The sequence below is a fragment of the Engraulis encrasicolus genome, chromosome 17 (genome assembly GCF_034702125.1).
Source record: "Engraulis encrasicolus isolate BLACKSEA-1 chromosome 17, IST_EnEncr_1.0, whole genome shotgun sequence".
In the NCBI taxonomy this organism is placed as follows: Eukaryota; Metazoa; Chordata; class Actinopteri; order Clupeiformes; family Engraulidae; genus Engraulis; species Engraulis encrasicolus.
The window spans coordinates 21847593-21867742 of record NC_085873.1 but is presented as its reverse complement, the minus strand read 5'-3'; the positions used below and the strand labels follow the sequence as shown (position 1 = coordinate 21867742).

At 43.8% G+C, this 20150-nt stretch overlaps 1 protein-coding gene across 1 annotated transcript; it reads right to left on the bottom strand.

Moving 5' to 3' along the window:
- Positions 1 to 1462: 1462 nt before the first annotated feature.
- Positions 1463 to 19675, bottom strand: LOC134467951 (signal transducer and activator of transcription 5B-like). The gene is made up of 19 exons (XM_063221966.1): positions 19543 to 19675; positions 16440 to 16570; positions 16141 to 16297; positions 14790 to 14879; positions 13835 to 14009; positions 13111 to 13241; positions 11483 to 11634; positions 10918 to 11073; positions 10394 to 10573; positions 9314 to 9401; positions 8324 to 8446; positions 7713 to 7805; positions 6751 to 6957; positions 5750 to 5844; positions 5185 to 5327; positions 4064 to 4219; positions 3893 to 3947; positions 3215 to 3322; positions 1463 to 2910 (listed from the first exon to the last, which is right to left on the bottom strand). The coding sequence occupies exons 2-19, from the start codon at positions 16565 to 16567 to the stop codon at positions 2787 to 2789; spliced, it is 2361 nt and encodes a 786-aa protein (XP_063078036.1). The 5' UTR covers positions 16568 to 16570; positions 19543 to 19675; the 3' UTR covers positions 1463 to 2786.
- Positions 19676 to 20150: the final 475 nt, after the last annotated feature.

Genomic DNA, 20150 nt, shown 5'->3' with positions numbered 1-20150 from the left:
AAAAAGATCCTGCTATTGAAACTGAAATAATTTCAGGTTATGTCTGAAATATTAACTACTAATAGTATATCAAACATTGTCTTTGTATAAGTCAGCATATTATAGGCCAATATGGAGGAAAAAGACTTTGGTATTAGTATGAGAAACGAACCTCTAAAGGCACGGAGAGAAGAGAGATCTGAGGCTAGCCGTAGCACTGCGCTAAAGGCTGGGAATATTCTTGCTGTAGGATATGCGTGCGCTTGCACATTTTGTACACATAGCTGTTGCCATGACTATTTTGTGCCAATTTTACACAACGCTAGCTCACTAGAAGGCAAAGCACCCCGATGCACAGTGCAATATTGACACAACTGTTAGGGGGCGATCTTCCTAACTTCGCAGTTGAGCCTCGTGCGTAATGCTCTCACAGTTCTGCAGCACGGGCATTTGTTCGCACACGGTTGTACGCTCAAGACACACAGCAAGCCTATCCCTAGGGTACTAAGGTACTAATGTAAAGGTACGAAGGTAACTTGTAAGTGAATAATCTGGCTTTGGGCAGGCACATTTCAGGTTAAAGGGATGATTATACGACAGTTGTACATTAAGAAATTTCAATCAATCGTCACGAAACGAAAAAAAACAAATTAACAAAGAAACACACAAAACATTTAAGCACAATACTGCTTCTGAAAAACACGATTGATACACTAGGTTAATATGATTGCATTGTACAAGTACGGTAAAGCATGATTTTTTTAAAAACTGTACTCAACACAAGTGCCATCTCTTCATTGCCACCAAAATGTTTGTTTTAAGTGATAGTGATCAGTGTTGCCAGGTTGGGCGGTTTCCCGCCCAATTGGGCTGCTTAGGATGGCCGTCTGCGGGTAAAAATGGCACTTACCAGAAAAACCCGTCCAATTTTTGGCCATAAAACTCAATAGAATTCAGCAGGATTTAGCGCTTCCCAGCGGGTTTTGAGCATTTTTTGGGCTGGAAATCATTCGCCCCATCTGGCAACCCTGATAGCAATGTGAGGTAAACTTCTATTGTCCGCCAATACATTTACGGTTTCACAGATAAGTGCTGACTCACCTAAGCGGTAAAGGAGTTGCATAGCAGACTTGACTAAAGGACATTTTTGCACGAGCGATGCAAATCAAGCGTAGCGAGCAACAAAAAATATGTGTAGACACCAAGAGTCGCGTGACAATGAAAATACTCTTCTACTCTTAATTTTCCCTTTTGTTTAACACTTAAGTCATTGCAACCAGATAGACAGCATTTCTGTGTTCTCTCCCCACTTATTATCGCATTCCATAAAACATTTCCAAATTGGTATTCCCACAGAAACACCCAATTGTGTTATCTAAGGAACAGAGGGATAGGAGAGGAGTGGAAAGGAAGAGAGGGAAGAGGAGTGGAGAGAGGAGGAAGGGCCAACTCATAGCATACGTTTCATTAACTACGGATGTAATTCTGTTTGTATGTGTTAACCCTCAACACATATTTATTTTGCCATTGGTTAGCATGTGTGAAACATTCCACACATATCTGTAAAAATACCAACCCCTCTCACACATACGGTATGAATCAGGCTGTAGGTGACACAGGAGGAAGAAGGGAAGGGTTTAAGTGTGATATGTACGGGACTGGCCAGAGCTAGGCTGCAGTCAGCCAGACCCTGGGAGGTTTAACAGGGCGGCATTAAGACTAGGACGGAGAAAATTTGACTTGGTGTGTGTGTGTGTGTGTGTGTGTCTGTGTGTGTGTTTGTGAGGGAACAGATTTGCAACAACAGCTGCAGCAGCTGTGACGATCTCTACACGATTCACTCCACCATTATCACACAGACGGCTATTGTAGAGATCATTGGTGCTCAGCAGCGGTCCATGCGATCTGCACAGATCTGGGGGGCATATACTAAGAACATGGTTAACTGATAACCAGGCTTAATGAACCTACAGGAAGTGGTAAACCTGCCAATGGCTTTTTAGTTAAGACTCAGGACTCTTCTATTAGATGATTTACCTCAACCACAAGGCTACCTTAACCTGGTTGACAACTGATCCAGCTTCTTAGTAGGGGTGTAAATCATAAATGCATCGATCCTACGACTGACGATTTAATCTAATCGCATCGTATCGTGGGGAATTATTAAGTAGAGAAAATAATCCATGCTTAAGATATCAATATCAAATCATATCGTCAAGGAGGCTGTGATTTACACCCCTTCTTCTTAGTATACTGCTCAGGGGTGCATTTCTCAAAAGAGAAGTTGTTAGCCTGTTAGCGACTTCGGTAGTTGCCAATGGGAAAATGCATTGAAAACAACAAAGTAGCTAATGTAGTAAGCAACTTTGGTTTTGAGAAATGCACCCCAGTTTTGGGCAATCATGAGGGCGCCATGAGTGTGACGGGAGGTCATTCTAGTTCCCCCAGCCTCTGGCCTTGTGACGCAAGACTGTACATCGGTGACGATCAAAAGTTTGATTCAATATCTTGCACAATACACAATTCAGATGTCATCCTCTCAACCATAATCTGGGTGTTTGAATAGGTGAAAGAAACCATTCTCCACAGAGGCCAGAGGATGGGAGAAACTGAAATGACTTGGAGCCTGTGTGTGTGTATGAGTGTGTCACATGGGTGTAGTAGAGGTGTTCTCCAGGATCCGGTTTGTGGGGTTGTGTATGGGTGTGTGCGTGTGTGTATGTGTGTGTGTGTGTGTGTGTCACATGGGTGTAGTAGAGGTGTTCTCCAGGATCCGGTGTGTGGGGTTATGGGGGGGTGGTGTGTGGTCAGGACTGCTGCCCCCCCCAGCGTGTCTCCATGGGCTGCCTCAGGAACTCCTCCACCTGCCGCGCCATGTCCATCGACTCCTCCAGGTCAAAGTCCCCGTCCCCATCCAGCACAGAGTCACCGCTGAGGACACACACACATACACACACGGACACACACACACACACACGCACACAAACACATGGACACACACGCACACACACACGCACACACGGACACACACACACGGACACACACACGGACACACGCGTGCACCACACAAACAAATTAAAACCACACTTGCAAGCTCAGTATTTTTATTATTTATTCAACCACACACACACTTAAATAATAGGAGTTCTATTTGTTTGTTATTTTATATGCATTTTCCGGCACAGAAAATTGGTATTATTGGTGTTGATAGTGTTGATGTGTGCGCTGTACTTACACGGTTGGGTAGAGACTGAAACCCTGGGGCTGGCTGATGGTGGGGGAGGCCGCGTGATCCATGAAGGAGGGCGTGCCTGGAGACGGGTCAGGGTTGGGGGTCGAGAACCTGGGAACAACGACAACAGAGACAAACGTCTTAAGCCCGATTCGCATGGGATAAATATTGCCTATGGATGGACCACTGGTGATTCGTAAAGGTTGGGGTATGAGAACCTGGGAACAGACGACAGAGTTAGCATCTTTACTTTACTTTTATTTTTCAGGGCATCTCTCTATCTCTCTATCTATCTCAAATATTGTACCCCTCACTAATGTCGTCCGATCTCTCTAAATTGTAGAAAAATTATAGGTTAGGCCTGTGGACAAGATTAGGCAACTTGCATGGCTTTTAACGAGCACATTAGGAAGGTGCAGGGGGCTCCACAATATCCCCAGTTGTTTTTTTCTTATACTGTATATATATTTTGTAGTATATTAGTCTACAAAACACAACACGGGCAAATACGCCAAATGGGCTTAATCTGCTCATATGTTTTCTAACCATTTCGGACAGAGCACAAATACATTTAGATACGTTTCGCCTACGCCCAAAAATTGTACGGATGCAGTCAATATTCATCTTGCATTTCAGATTGTAAACGTCCCACTCGGTCAACTGCGGTTGCAGTGTACTCACTCGACTTTCACCACCTGCTTGATCTCTGGTTTGACGTAGCCATCAACTCCTTTAGCTGAAAGAAACAAAAAGACAAGCAGAAAGTGTCATTATTTGCAACACAAATCTACTAGTGCTTTTCCCCCATTATTTTGCGTGTGTTTGTGTTGGTGGTTTGATAGCGTAGCGTACACAGGGGCGGTGTGCAGTATCGGGAGAAGACCTCGTCTTTGGGCTGGTTCGGGTAGAGATAGAGCAGGTGGTTGAGGTCGCTGATGCGGTCGGCCAGCGAGCGGATGGAGAAGTCCTTAGTGGTGAAGGGCAGCAGATTCCACACCATCCGCTCACCTGGAAAAAACACAATAATGTGTTAATCTGGTGAAGTGAAAGCCCACCTGGGAAACTCCAACTTCCATTGTCATTGTGACACAGAACTCAACAGCACACAGTGCTTTCAACGAAATTGCATTTATGCCTCAGCCTTGCAAGGGGGCAACGGGTACCATGCTAAGGGTACCTCAGTCATGGACAAAGAAACTCAAGAGAAAGAACAATCTCTTGGCGGGGAATGCATTGGCCACGGTGTAGTACGGGGGCGTTGCCTGAGGACACGAGTGGATGGAAAATTAACTCCCTTGCGCATGGTCATTGGTCAGTGGGTGCGATGGATGCCATTTTCGTACTCCCTTGCACATGGTCAGTGGGGGCGACACCATGATGGATAATTTGTGGCCAAGTAACGGCAGCTGTTGGTCAGCAGTAATTGCTGGGGGTAATTAAGGACAGCTGACAGACATTCACGGTGTCCTATGACCTGTTCCACAGTGAATAACATTTCCGTACTCCCCTCGCCATCATTTCCTACTACGCTGTTATGACGTGAGTAAGCCCTCTTGTCTCAAGCCTCTTTGGTCATGGAAGAGCACTGGTTAATTACTCCCCCAACAACCTGGCAGGTCAGGGGTCGAAGCATGGATGTCAACTGTCAACTGAAGCATGAATGTCACTCCTCCCACCCAAGCGCTCCAGGGATTTGAAGATCCAGACCAAAATGAATTACGAAGTAATAAATGTAGTTGGGTAAAACCGAGCTACCTTCAACTTCCACAAGTAGCTATTTTAAATACAGTAAACAGTCAAATATGTCTCACCAGCTTTGTTGGGGTTCTATTTTAAATACAGTGAAACATGTTCTCCGTTTACACAACTATTTTAAATACATCATGTCTCACCAGCCTTGTTTGGGTTCCATTTTAAATACAGTAAAAAGCGTTCTCTGTTTACATAACTATTTTAAAAACAACATGTCTCACCAGCCTTGTTGGGGTTCTCTGCCACCCAGGCGATGGTGATGCCTCCGATCTCCGAGTCGCTGAAGCGCAGGAGGAATGTGCCGTTGGGCTTGGACAGCAGCATGTCCTGGGCCTGCTGCTTATTCACAAAGCCCAGGATCGCACTGTGAAGCACACACACACACACACACACACACACACACACACACACACATGCATACACACGCGCACACACAGGCACACGCACGCACACACACACACACACACACACACACACACACACACACACACACACACACACACACACACACACAGGCAGACACACGCGCACACACACACAACACACACAGGATATGTTATAGTTACAGACCCACATCTTGACATGGTCATTCATTTGCACATGACCCCAAATTCAGGTGGACTACAGTCTTATCCATTGCTGTTTTCCCCCACTTTGTGTTGTGTTTTTACAATACAGTATATTTAATGATCCATTGCGCAGTAGGTAAATACACCATCTACAGTAAATACAAGACAACAGGACCACCGGACATTGGCCTTTACTGTAGTGGCATGGCATCATTACCCGTCATTCCAGTGGGCCTTCAAGTGTTTCTTCATCAGCTCTATGACTCCATCGAACCACTGCCAGAAGGTGAAGTTCCGGCCTTGTAAACTCTCCTACAGACAGAGAGAGACACATGCAGAGTTACAGACACATACAGAGTTGCAGGCATACACACACAAAGAGGTAAAGGTACATTACATCCAAATGTAACACAGATGCTGCACAACTGACTGTGTAACAGTTGGTCTTCATGATGGAAGGGAGCATTGTCACGTCAGACTAGGTCTGCGCTGATTGTTTTAAGTTTCACTAAAAAAAAAAACACACGGGAGAAAAAAAATAGAAAAAATGGGTGGTATCTGAACCGTGGTAAACACAGGTTAAATGAAAGAATCGCGAGCTGACTGATCAGCGTCAGCTGTCAATGATTCGGCTGATTTGGCTACGCAGCAAACTGGGCGCACAGGTGCTTTAATTAGTTTGCGTTTAGTTTGGAAGAAAACTGGAGAGAGTCACACGCAAAATTGAGCTGTGCTCTCAAACTTTCTGAAGTACTGTGCATTAGAAGTCACTGTTCTATTGGTCCAGTGGTGCATTAGTCGGACAAAGCAAATTGCCTCTGCTGTTGCACTTCAGGCTAGGTGAGGATTTGTGGTCTATAGAAAACTACAGATAAACAAGCCACTGATTCAAAATTGCACAGTGCACCTTATGGTCCTTACTTGCACAAAGCACTTTTAGCTATAGTAACGGTTATGTTGCCAGGGTAACACTATACCTACCCGGTTGAACTGGGAGCAGGTCATGTTGCCATGGTAACAGTCATGCTGTCATAGTAACAGCCATGCTGCCATGGTAACACTACACTTACCCGGTTCTGCTGGCTATGGGTCTGTCATGTTGCCGTAGTAACACTACACCTACCCGGTTGTGCTGGCTATGGGTCATGGTCATGTTGCCGTAGTAATGGTCATGTTGTCATAGTAACGGCCATGTTGCCATAGTAACACTACACCTACCCGGTTGAACTGGCTCCAGGTCATGGTCATGTTGCGGTAGTCTTCTGCGTTGACGCTGGCGCTGCTGAAGGCCTTCTGGGCCAGGAAGACCAGATTCTCCTCCGTCAGCCCGCGGTTGCTCTGCATCTCCGCCTTGTACTTCATGTCCAGCGCCTCGCACAGCTGCGGCCACATCACCTTGTCAGGCACCAGGAACGGCACGCGCCCCTGCACACAGGACAAATACAGAGGTCCAGACACACCTGTATACACAAAGAGAGGTACAGGAACTGCACACACCCCTGTACACAGCACACAGCAGTATGGGTAGGGTTGTGGCCCCAGTACACAGGACAGAGTAGCATGAGAACGGCACACGCCCCTGTACACAGCACACATACAGAGTTACAGGCATACCTGTATACACAAATAGCGCGTTCAGGCCGACTGAGAACTGTGCTGGAGCCCGTTCCACCTAATCGTGAACCAGCCGTCGTGTTCACTCCACAGATAATGTCTTTCGCGAACCGGAAAGTTGGTTCGCAATGCGAGCCGCAAAATACTAGGTTTTTCTCTGCGAACCGTGACGACAGCGTGGCCGTCAGCAGGTTCATCCGGGTAACACAGTCACGTGCGGAAAAAGTTCAGAGCCCGGTATGAACACGGGCGGTTCGCAGACAAGCACTTTAGTGCCGAATGTAACTGGTGCGAGCACCGACACCGGCTCCGTTCTGGTCGGCCTGAAAGCCGTATAAGAGAGGTACAGAACGGCACACGCCCCTGTACAGAGCACACAGCAGTATGATGGGTGGTGTGCATTGGCGATTCGATTCGATTATGATTTGGGAGGTAACAATTCTACTCAAATCAATTCATTCCGATTCTATGATGCATCGCAATGCATTACATTTCTACTTAAAAAGAGACATTTCAGAGAAAGCACAGTAGCTGAGTGTTAAGTAATGTAATATAACGTAACTTACGGGTTCAGAGAAAGCATTGTCCCAAAGCACGGTAGCAGTGGCGTTGTTGTCTTGACTTCCGTGAACAATCACCACCACGGGCAAGGACAAAGTCTGAAAAACAAAATATCACCACCACAGGCAAAAACAAAACAAATTACGCACAAAGCACAAATCATCTGTCTGTCTGAGAAACCTTTAGAACAATTCTTAATGCTAAAGAGAACGAGAAAGGAAAAGAAACAACAAGAACACTCCTGGCAGCTCAACTCCTTGTGAATCATTGCAAAAACATATGAGATTTACATTGAGCTTATGACCCATCCACAAAAGGGTTATTTTTTCAGTTGGAATGTTTAAAAAAAGGTCTGTCTGATGACTAAATTACTCAATGTTAATTGATATGAAAATGCTGGGTTGCTCTTTTTATGGCACAAGACAAATAAGCAAAAGCAAATCAATTCAGGTGAGACACATGGGGACCAACCACTGTATGTTTGTGTCAGGCCATACAATACATGTTCATTATGTACATGGACGTGTGTGTGTCAGGTCATATGTATGCATACGTAAATGGATGTGTGTGGGTGTGTGCATCTCTGTTTTCGCTGCAGCGTATTCTTTTCTTTTACCTTCACATGAAAGACGAGTTCATTTCCCCCTACGCTGAACTGCGACTCGAAGAGAATAGTGAACTTCTCTTCCGTCACAGACTCTGTTCCACGCCTGTCCGACCTCTTGATGCGCTTCAGAGACTGCAAGAGAAACAAACATCTTTAAAAGCTTAAAAAAAAAGAGTACCGCACACTTGTTTGATTTTATGCTTTTGCATTCAGAGTGAGGAATGAGTTTTGCCGTGTGTAATCAGGTTCGCTCGAAACATGTTCGCTCTGAATAAAAGAGCATTTTTTTTTTCTCCTTTTGAAGTATCGAATACTCCTACATTTACCAGCACCTAGAGGCTGTACATGGATCTTTGAACTTTTGCAGAAACAAACGTCTCTTCACCAACGTGAACGCTCCATATAATTTGTTGTGTCCTGAGTTCTGTTGTACTTTTGTTGAGTCTCTGTATGTGTTTGAGTGTCTGTTCATGTTTTTGTTTACATGTTATATTGTCTGTAAAGTGTCTTTGAGTGGCCAGAAAAGCGCTATACAAAATGAGGTATTATTATTATTAATAATCTTACTTGCGGCTGCTCTCGTTTATTATGATTATTATTATTATTATAATTACTAATAATAATATTAATAATAATAATACTTAACGTCTACACACGGAGATAAACGGCAGGTAGTGCAGAGGGTGGCAGACTAGTCCACACTGTGAATCACTCCCTCCTGGACAGACAGAGAGATCATGTCCGACACATGGTGTGATACAAATCTGGGGTGCATTTCTCAAAACCATAGTTGATATCTACGCTAGCTTTTTTGTTGTTTGCAATGCAATTTCCCATTGGCAACTACCCACGTTGCTAAATGGCTGGCAACAACGCTTCAGAGAAACAGAACCCTGGAATGGCATATGGAGACTTTCCATGTGGAAACTGCCAGGAGAGAGAGTAGTGAAAAGAAGAAATCTCAATCTAACGGGAACGTAGCTTGGAGAGCGCACGTACCATATTCCTGAAGTGAGCGCTGAGCGTGCCAGTGGTCTGGTGGTACTCCATCACACAGTTATTATTCAGGATCTCCCCACTGCTGTCACTGTAACACACACACACACACACACACGCACACGCACACGCACACGCACACACACACACACACACACACACACACACACACACACACACACACACACACACACACACACACACACACACACACACACACACACACACACACACACGTTACAACATTTGCTTGACAAAAATACTATTATTTGCCAACATTTGATCCAGAGACACGCACATCATCAACATCCACACCCCATGTTAAAAACATTTTCTTGGAGATGAACAAAAATATTTCCCAGTACCACTGGCAAAATACTATTATGTGCCAACAACCGATAGAACTCTAGTATATGTATTGCTTACAATCATGTAGCATAATTTCAAGCAACACTCCACCATTTTTAGAAATATCCTCCTTTTTACATCCCCTAAGGATAAATAGCTGAGTTTTACCTTTCTCCTGTTTATCCAGCTGGTCTCCGAGTCTAGAGATATTACTCTTAGTTCCAAGCCAGCACGCATCATTGAACCAGATTGGACCAGCTAGGCCAGCTTGGAGCAGGCTTCACTATTAAATATTTCATATGTGAAGGTGCTGGCCCAAATGCTCAACTCAATTTTTCAAAAAAGAGGTTGCACCTTGCATACAGCGTTTCTTACTCATAGAAAACACTATATGCATGGTGCAGTCTCTTTTTGGAAAGAAAAAAACAGCTAGGTGCTAAAATATTTCCACAAATGGTTGCGTGCTGCTTTAAAACTAGTCAATTGAGAGTAGCTACAACAGGGAGTCTACCAAACGCAGCCCTGCCCCCACAAAAAAAAAAGTTCAACACATGGATTATGGAATGATTCCTCCCTTACACTAAGATCCACTAATTTAACACGTTTGCGTTGAAACTTTAAGACAAAAAAAGACTTGTCAAGGCCTTATTTCACACACACATACACAAAAATGAATACAATTTAAGACTTTTAAGGACCCACAGCCACCCTGTAGAACTCGGTGTGCGATCTTACTTGCGGCTGCTCTCGTTCTTGAGCAGGGCCTTGGCCTGCTGCTCGTTGATGATGGTGGCTTTGACCTGCGGGGGGTTCATGTGCACGTTGAGCTTGCCCCCCACCAGTAGCCGCACCGTGGCAGCGAACTTGGTCTGGGTCTTCAGGACCTGCGGTGGCTGCTTCTCAATGATGAAGGTGCTGTTGGATACGCAATATATGCAATAAAACGTTAATATACGCAAAAGAACAAAAAAACACATCAACACAGTGAACTCTGGAAAAAAGGTGCATTATAAAATGATAAATATGACTTTTTACCATCTTATTTTATTTCAACACACACCTGGTGACGAGAGCAGATATGATGTTGATGATGGTTGTGTTGACAGTATAATATTATTGTTAAGTTCATAATAAATGATAAATATGATGGTTATATGATATGATGGTTATATACCTGGTGACGAGGGCCTATGATGTCTGTGATGGTGGTAATGAAAGTATAATATTACTAAGTGCATGGTGGTATGATGGTTATTTACCTGGTGACGAGGGCGGATATGATGTCGGTGATGGTGGCGTTGAGCTCCTTGAGCAGTTCCTCTGTTGGGCCGGGGATGGGAAGCTGCTGGGTCAGGTGTTCCACCCGCCGGATCTGCTGACGGTTCTGCCAGATAGTGTCCGCTAACTTTTCACACCTGCATGATACATTACGATACGATACAAACACTTTATTGTCAGTTTTCACCGAAATTCATTTTGCATTCATGAACAAGACAAGTTCATCAACAAGTACATGTAATATGTGTGAGTATGTGTGTCTGTATGGTATACCAGGACTGCAGTGTGTACACCCCCCCACCCCCCTCCGCTAGTCCTGTGTGTGTGTGTGTGTGTGTGTGTGTGTGTGTGTGTGTGTGTGTGTGTGTGTGTGTGTGTGTGTGTGTGTGTGTGTGTGTGTCTGTGTCTGTGTACCAGGACTGCAATGTGTCCAGCCCTCCCTCCACTGGTACCCCATGTGCTTGTGTGTGTGTGCGCGTGTGTGTGTACCATGTGTGTGTGTGTGTGTGTGTGTGTGTGTGTGTGTGTGTGTGTGTGTGTGTGTACCATGACTGCAGTGTGTCCAGCCCTCCCTCCGCTGGTCCCCCGTTGCCTGCCAGCTGCTGCCTCCTCTTCCACTGGATCAGCTCGTCGTCCAGGATCACCGCCTGTTGCTTACGCAGCAACGCCAGAGAGGTCTGCTGCTTCTCAGCCAAGTCCTGATGAAGGAAGACACACACACACACACACATAAAAATCTAATGTAATGTAATGCAATGCCATACCTGTCTGAGGTTCTAAGGTAATATAATGTAATGTATGCCATACCTGTCTGAGTTTCTAATGTAATGTAATGTAATATATGCCATACCTGTCTGAGTTGCTAATGTAATGTAATGTATGCCATACCTGTCTGAGTTTCTAATGTAATGTAATGTAATGCGATGCCATACCTGTCTGAGTTTCTAATGTAATGTAATGCAGGGATTCTTAACCTTTTTGACGTTGAGGCCCATTTTTTCAGTGCAGAGTGGCCCGGGGCCCATCTATATTGCCCATGCCCACACACAATATATATACAAATAATTTGGCCTATTGTATTATATTATATTATATTATATTATATATTATATTATATTATATTATATTACATTATATTATATTATATTATATTATTGTTATTAATATTATTAAAATAATTTAATCCTGTTAAAAAATAGCAGGCTATCAATGAAGCTAGGCCTATTATAATGCATTTTGTAATGTAAAAAACTGTATTAATTGTGCTCACCCTTCTATATTCAATGATAAACCTAATCCACTCACAATGCATCAAGCCACAGCCATTCATACATTTGAATGCTTCTCTGACATTGTGACAGCTCTGTTTGCTATTTGTGATGAATCTGCTGACCCTGAATCTGCTGATTCAAGACGCGTTTACTTAGTGATGTGCGGATGCAACGCAATTCCTCAGCCTAGCAGGGTGTCAAAAACGGAAAGCTTTGTAGCCTAATATCATGCAACATTCTTTAAATAAACGTATTTTGGGGGACACATGGCTAGCGGTTTTGCTTTGTCAGTAAACATAATTAATTTGAGTAACGTTGAAATCGCTTATCTTGTCACTAGACGTGATGAGAGAAGACGTTGGCAAATTACACTTCACACCGCTTAGTAATTTCTCATCCTCCATTCATGTAGGTCTACTGCTATTGCCGTCTTTGACGACGTCTTCCACTATTTAAAAAAGCGGTGCGCAGCGGGATAGTTTAATTTAAGCAGCAGAACTGCACTTGGCTAAAAAAGACATACGCTGTCTTTAGCATCTTTATTTGATAATGTAGGACCCTACGCAGTTGCGCGGCCCACAAGCGCGAGGTTGAAACTTTTCCGCGGCCCTAAGGTTTCTGAGCACGGCCCAGCTTTGGGCCGCGGCTTAAGAATCCCTAATGTAATGTAATATATTGTAATGAGACGTAATGTAATGTACTACCGTACCTGTCTGAGTTTTTGCAGTGTGTTGGCCTCCCGTGTGTGTACCATATCTGTCTAAGTTTCTAATGCAATGTAATATAATGTAATGTAATGTAATGCCATACCTGTCTGAGTTTCTAATGCAATGTACTACCATACCTGTCTAAGTTTCTAATGTAATGTAATGTAATGCAATAAAATGTAATGTACTACCGTACCTGTCTAAGTTTCTGCAGCGTGTTGGCCTCCCGTGTGAGCCAGGCGTCCAGCGTGGTGCGTTTGCTCTGTAGGGTCGTCTCCCTCTGCACTCGCTCCGCTGCAGGCAGACTCGCCAGGCTGCTCAACTGGGCTGCACACACACAGCACAAAGGGAATTAATCAGTTAATGCCACCATTATAAACATGACATTATTTTTTTATTATTATTATTTATTTAATTTTTAATGTATTTAAGTTTTTTTCTGATTTGTGTCAGAAGCATATTCATTGCTTGTACTGAATTGTACTGTACTGTAGTTACATTTGCTACCAATTACTCATTAATTTATGGGCATAATCTGTGGCTGGCCAGGCTGCTCAACTGGGCTTCACACACACACACACACACACACACAAGTAATACATAATATATGCATTACTTTACATGTATTCCTTAATTTCCCTTGGGATTAATACAAGTACTCCGCTCTACTCTATGGCTCAATGACGTTTTTTTTTGTAGTCAGGGTGGTGCAAAATTGAAAGAAAAATGTCTGCACACTTAAATCCCCTTTGTGTTCTTTTTAATAGGCCAAGCTTTCGGTCTAGTCAGGGTGGTGCAACCACAACCAATGCCACTATTGTAAACATGAAATTATACATGGTGCTTGTGTGCATGTGTGTATGTGAGTGTTAGTATACATGCATGCAAGTATACTGTGCCTGTGTTTGTGCGTGTTATACCTTGTATCCGCAGGCTCTCCTGGTACTGGATGATAAAGTATTCCTGGCTATGCTGTAGCTTGCGGAGCTCGTTCTCCGTGTCCTGGGTCATGACGCGCAGCTCCTCAAACGCCTGGTTGATCTGCTGGTACCTCTGGGATGTGCCGTCTATCATCCCTCCCCTGCTGGAGCTCACCTGGAATTCAGATCATTGAGATCATATCACCAATTAAAAAGCCAGAGCAGCTGCAAAGTCTCTCTTTAATCATTTAAAAAAAAAAATGGGGGGCTTTTTGGCCTTTATTATTATAGGACAGTGTGAGAGTAGACAGGAAATGACTGGGAGAGAGAGATGGGGCAGGGTCAGGAAATGACACTGGCCGGACTAGAAAAGGGGTCCCCGTGGCCAATGTAAGCCCAAATGTGGGGGGCTTAGCGCGCCTCGCCACAGCGCCCCCCTCTCTTTTAGCATTTTAACATTAACATTTAGCTGACTCTTTTCTTCAAAGCAACTTAGTTATGTACAGGGCATTGGTTATTGGTCCCTGGATCAACGAGGGGTTAGGTGCTTTGCTCAAGGGCACCTCAACCATGGATGGAGGGAGAGGTAAGGGTAGGATTCGAACCTGCAACCCTCTGATCTTAAGAACACCTCCCTAACCATGGCTGCTCCCACATGCATGTTGTTAAAGATGCATGCTGTTATTTAATAGCCACATTGAAATGTATTGAAACACATATTGCTAGTGAAACAAGTTGATTTTTAGCATTTGGTTTAATGAAAGAAACATGCAAGAAGAAATCTGAACCACATTTTATCAAACTGGACTGATCTCCTCGTGCTGCTAGAGCATAATGTTAAGCCATGTGGTGCATTTTGAAAAAGCAGCAAGGCTAGGTCCGACAGGCGTACTGAAAGCATCATAGCATGTGTGTGCATGTTTATACATGTATGTGATGCGTCATGCTGACTTACATTATTAGCAGCTTGCACCAGCCTCTCCTCTGTGCAGAGAATATGTTTGATGCATCTCACCAACTCCAAGGGACACCGGTCATACGCGTTCTAAACACACAAGGGAAATACAATAACTATGGCATCATATGCTGGGTAAAATTGACAAGGAAAAATTGCTGTTCAAGACAAAATACAATAAAATTGGCATAACATAACAAGCAAAAAAGTCAACAGCTGCAAACGCTCCAAATGTTCAAATCAGCTACTACAGACATGGTCAATACATTTTTAACATTGTTTTTTTTTAAGGATTTCATAAGATAATGTGCTGGTTCTTAGCACAGTACATTAAGACAATTACACGTTATTAACAGCTCAATACATGAAATGTATTGTGAAAGTTACAATATATTCATAACACATTAATAATCAAATTCTTTTCGACCATCTTGGGTACCAACAAAGGCCGTAGCATAAACGTGAGCATTGCTAAACAATGCTATTTTGCTTTTGCCGGTAGATACCAGCAGGTATAACATTGACGCTTCTGAATTCTCCAGATTAACCATCACTAAAGGATGCTTCTGTGGTTGTGCGGGTAGGACTTAAGCAGAATGGTAAATGGTAAATTACACATTACACTGGCACAGGTGTATTATGTGTGGCATAGTGGCCCAGGTTGTTACCTGTAGCTGTGTGGCATAGTGGCCCAGCTTGATCTTCATGTTACCTGTAGCTGTCAGGTGTGTTACGTTACCTGTAGCTGTGTGGCGTAGTGGCCCAGGTGTGTTATGTTACCTGTAGCTGTCAGGTGTGTTATGTTACCTGTAGCTGTGTAGCCTGGTAAACCAGCGCCACCCGCTGGACGCCGAAAAATTTTCAGCTGCGAGTGGGTCTGGCCTCGGATCTGAGAACGTTTTGAACACTGTGCCCTGAGTCTGGCAAACCCAATCACAACGCAGAGATTTGTTTTGAATCAAAGCGGGTGGGGTTTTGAGGGAGTGACGACGAATCTCGCAACACCGTTGGGAAAGCACATCAACGGCAAAGATCGCCGATTGGACAGAGCGCCGGCACGGTTTGAAAAAACAACAGGTTGTTCTCGTCAACAATCTTCGGAGGTATCGTTCACCAGGGCCAGACTAAATTACTCCGGTCTCACAGGTGTGTTATGTTACCTCTAGCTGTCAGGTGTGTTATGTTACCTGTAGCTGTGTGGCGTAGTGGCCCAGGTGTGTTATGTTACCTGTAGCTGTGTGGCGTAGTGGCCCAGGTGTGTTATGTTACCTGTAGCTGTGTGGCGTAGTGGCCCAGGTGTGTTATGTTACCTGTAGTTGTGTGGAGTGGTGGTCCAGGTGTGTTATGTTACCTGTAGTTGCGTGGCGTAGTGGCCCAGCTTGATCTTGAGCAGGAAGCCGTCCTCCCCCACCATGCGCTCGGCCCTCTTCTGCAGCTCCTGCAGCAGGCTCTCCAGCAGACGCTTGGCCTTGAACTCCTCCTGCGTGTTCTCATGGTCAACCGCATCCCTGCGGAGGAGACAACGAACGACACGTTAGGGTAATGTTTCTCAACGGGGGCTCTACAAGTGGTGGACCTGGATTGGGAAGTGTGCGCACGCGCACACACACACACACGCACGCACACACACACACACTCTCTCTCTCTCACCAGGGCTGTGCCTCGATCCACTGTGCCAGGTAGTGGCGGACCTCGATGGGGAAGTGTTGTCCGTAGAGAGACTGCATCTGGTGCAGGGCCTCCCCCTGCAGCTGCTGTGTCTGCGCCCACAACGCCATCTCCTAACACACAAACGCAGTGAAGAGACATCATGACACGTTACATACTACTGGTACACACATTTCAATTGGGACTCTACGAATTATACCTCAGCTTGCCCACGGCATCTCCTAACACACGCAGTGAAGTGAGACCATGACATGTTATACATGCCAACTACTACACACATATAAATGCGCAGAGAAGTAGAGGGAGACTACATGGTGTGCTTTCCAATACGCGGACTCCCTTCCTCCACTTCGTGGCCTCGTTTTGCTGGGGGACTATTCTTCATTGACCATCCAGTTTGCAAATGAGAAAATGAGGTTTTGCGAGATATTGAAATACAATGCTGTTGTCAGCGATGTCATCACGGCATGGCCACAAGCACAAGTGGAGGACGCAAGTCATATTGGAATGCACCCAGGAACTCCCTCTGCGACTGCTGTGGTTGGGCCCACAATGCCATCTCCTGGCATAGGCAACAAAGACAGCACAAAAAGTTGCGCATACAACATAGACACACAATGAAACTGTGACGCAATTTCTGTTCACTCACACTTTTATTATTGCCTTCCTCAAGGCTTCTAATAGATTTCTAACTAATATAGCCTCGAGTAGGAAGTCTGTAAGAAGACGCATCAGTGTGGAAGGACAGCATGAATGCTTAGCATGCGATGGTGTAGTGGTGGTAAGTATTTATGGAAAAGGCAACATTTTGTAAATGGGCGGCATGAATTCAGAAAATAAGCTACTGAAAATATTACACAGTGCACCAAAGCCAGTCTAGTTAAAAACAAGAAGGGGCCGTAAACTGGAGGGGCAGGAAGATGTTGGGCTGCCTGTACTCCAGTGGTCTTCAATTATTTTTCTCTGAGGGCCAAATTATGTAGAGTGCAAGTGTAGTAGTGTTATGTAGAGTGCAAACCAATGCCTCATCCCAACGAGAAACAAGTCAATTGTCTGGACAGAGAACAGGTTTTCGCTTTTCTGTTTTCCCTTGTCGTGCCGAAAAGTGAGTCCCTGCCAGAACACGAGTGCCCTCATTGAAACCAATGACATTGTTTGAGAGAAAATTATACTATTTTTTGCAGAATGAACTACATGAACTAAACATATGCTTGTGAAACATTACTCGTCCTCCACTTAATATGAGCTATTTGAATGAAACCGTAACATTTGTTATGACAATTCTTCGATTCTTTTATGGAAATAATACTGAAATTGTATCCAGCTCTTTGTGGTACTTCCAGAAGGAATGCAGATGCTTCATTGATGGGCTTTCCATCTTAAATTGTGTCGGATTTGTCTTCAAAAATGGGTAAAAAATATCTGGAAAATTGGTCATTGGTTTCCATTGGTTTGAATGAGGGCACTCGTGTTCTGGCAGGGACTCGCTCTTCGGCACGACACCCTTCTTGTCAATATCTGTTATGAGACTGTTAGAATAAGATCTAACTCTCTGTGAGTGCTTTGGAGAGATTGACTGATTGAGCGACTGAAGTTTTAGTGATTAAAAATCACATTTATTTTTTTCATTTCTTCTGACCTCATGACGGGCCAAATGTTTGGAGACCAAGGCTGTACTCTGAGACGTGTGCTAAGACTGAGCTGGACGCACAGGTAAACAAACTTGGTTGCATACAAACCCAAGGGAGGACAGCCTGGGGCCGGTCCACATGTTCACACTCACGAGTGAAGCAACTGTGCAATGCACATGATGCAGGGCAGTGAAATGCTTTCCGTACCATGTGTTGAAATAGTTCATACACTGTACTACTACTGTACATCCAAAGGCAAAAACTTATCGACACCAATATAAGAACAATATCTGTGGGAAATCAGGTGTCAAGAGCAGCTTTATGAAAAAGAAACAGTTTCCTTAGACCTGTGAACTTGCTTTAGGCTACTATCAGCTGACTGAGCTGGTTGGGTCATATTTGTGGTGGGGTCTTGTGATGATTAGTTCTACTCATTAGGTAGGTACAATAAATGGTGTAACAGCTATGTAATATCATATGCTAGTATTGTACTTCAACCATGAATTTAATTTTACTTTTGACACTTCTGGGGAAACCATGAGCAATGACCATTTACATTTATTTATTTTGCACACATTGGTCCAGGATCCAGCCCCTCATATTGCCGAATGTAGAGAGTGTTCACAGCCGATCAAACAAATACAACCGAGTGATTTGTTGCTGCAGTTCCGTTTTCCACCCACATTCGCAACAAACAAAACAAACAAGCAAATTAGCTGAACAAGCTAGCATGCAGCCACTTGTTGCATCTTTCCTAGTCTTGGTGAATCATTCAAGTTTAGGAAGAACGTAAACAATCACGCATATTAACTAAACTTGTCTTGTGCATTCTTTATGCAACCTATGGACGTAAGCATTGACATGTACACTGCCTGTCTTTGTTTTGTGAAGTTTGTAGAAAACACTGCAAGCAGACATTATGACAAGTTCATTCCGCTAGCTAAATGGGGTTTATGAATTGCACAACTTTTTACGCGTCACAAGACAGAGCATTCCCTATCAATGACAAAATACATTAACACCTCGTTGTAGGTAGTTACACATTATATAATCAGATTCATTTATGCATGTGGTTCAAACCGCATCCCGTAAAGATATTTTTATGTCGATGATTCATAAATCAAGGAAATGGCTAACGCTGGTGAGGTTGACAGCTAGCCATGCATGCATGCGCAAAACGTCATTTCCTTGCTAATTTAGGTTCTACAGTGGACGGGTTTCAAGCAGTTTTCGATCGCAAGAACATTGCAAATGCATGCTCAAACATCGTTGCTCAGTTAGCACTTGTTCAGTTCCACATCTGTTGAAGTTGAGACGACAGTCAGTTAACATTTTCCACTGATTTAACTTCAATTATTTAGCTTAGCTAGTTGCACGATGCTAGGTAACGCACCTTTCCTGCAGTCAACATTTAAACGCCTTCCCCAATATATAAAGTCATAACAAGTATATACCTGAAAGGGTGTTTTTTGCTACTTGCGTTGTACCATGAACGTCTCGAAAAGTTGGCTCAATTTGTTAATCCCTGCTTACAAAAACGACGACCAGGTTGCGTTGCCACAGCATAGATGAGGTTCCTCCCATAAATGTTACTCCCACACAAAATCAGCCTTGCGTCTTCGCTGATTTTAGAGAAACATCACTTGGAGGGCAAGTCTGGCCAACTAGGTAACAGGGCACAGCAACTGGTGATAGTTCTACTCACTTTAGGTCTAATTGTGTAGGTCTAGTAATGTAATCCATGTTTGGTAGGCATTAATTCCATATATTCTTTGATGGTGGTAGATTATTAATTGTATGGGTAGAAAAGTGCTCTTGATTTGACTAGAATGGTCATGATAATGGACAGGTATGTGAACGGCTGGGCTGGTGAATTACATACTTAACTGTTAACAGTGCTAACTCAAGCATCTAAGCATTTTTTTTTTTTACATTATTATTATTTTTTGTTATTTATTTATTTATGTATGGGGGGGGGGGCATTTTGTATTCTTGAAAGTGTTGTTACTGACTTCAATAAATAAATACAGGGTTTTGAGTTACATTCTAACAGGGGTGTCAA

Bases quoted from the DNA above. Each gene is read 5' to 3' on its own strand.
- LOC134467951 (XM_063221966.1), bottom strand. From the start codon at position 16,567: ATGGCGTTGTGGGCGCAGACACAGCAGCTGCAGGGGGAGGCCCTGCAC. The intron at 3,948-4,063 runs GTACGCTACGCT...TGTTTCTTTCAG, and splicing joins ATACTGCACACCGCCCCTGT to CTAAAGGAGTTGATGGCTAC. The intron at 3,323-3,892 runs GTGAGTACACTG...CGTTGTTCCCAG, and splicing joins AAGCAGGTGGTGAAAGTCGA to GTTCTCGACCCCCAACCCTG.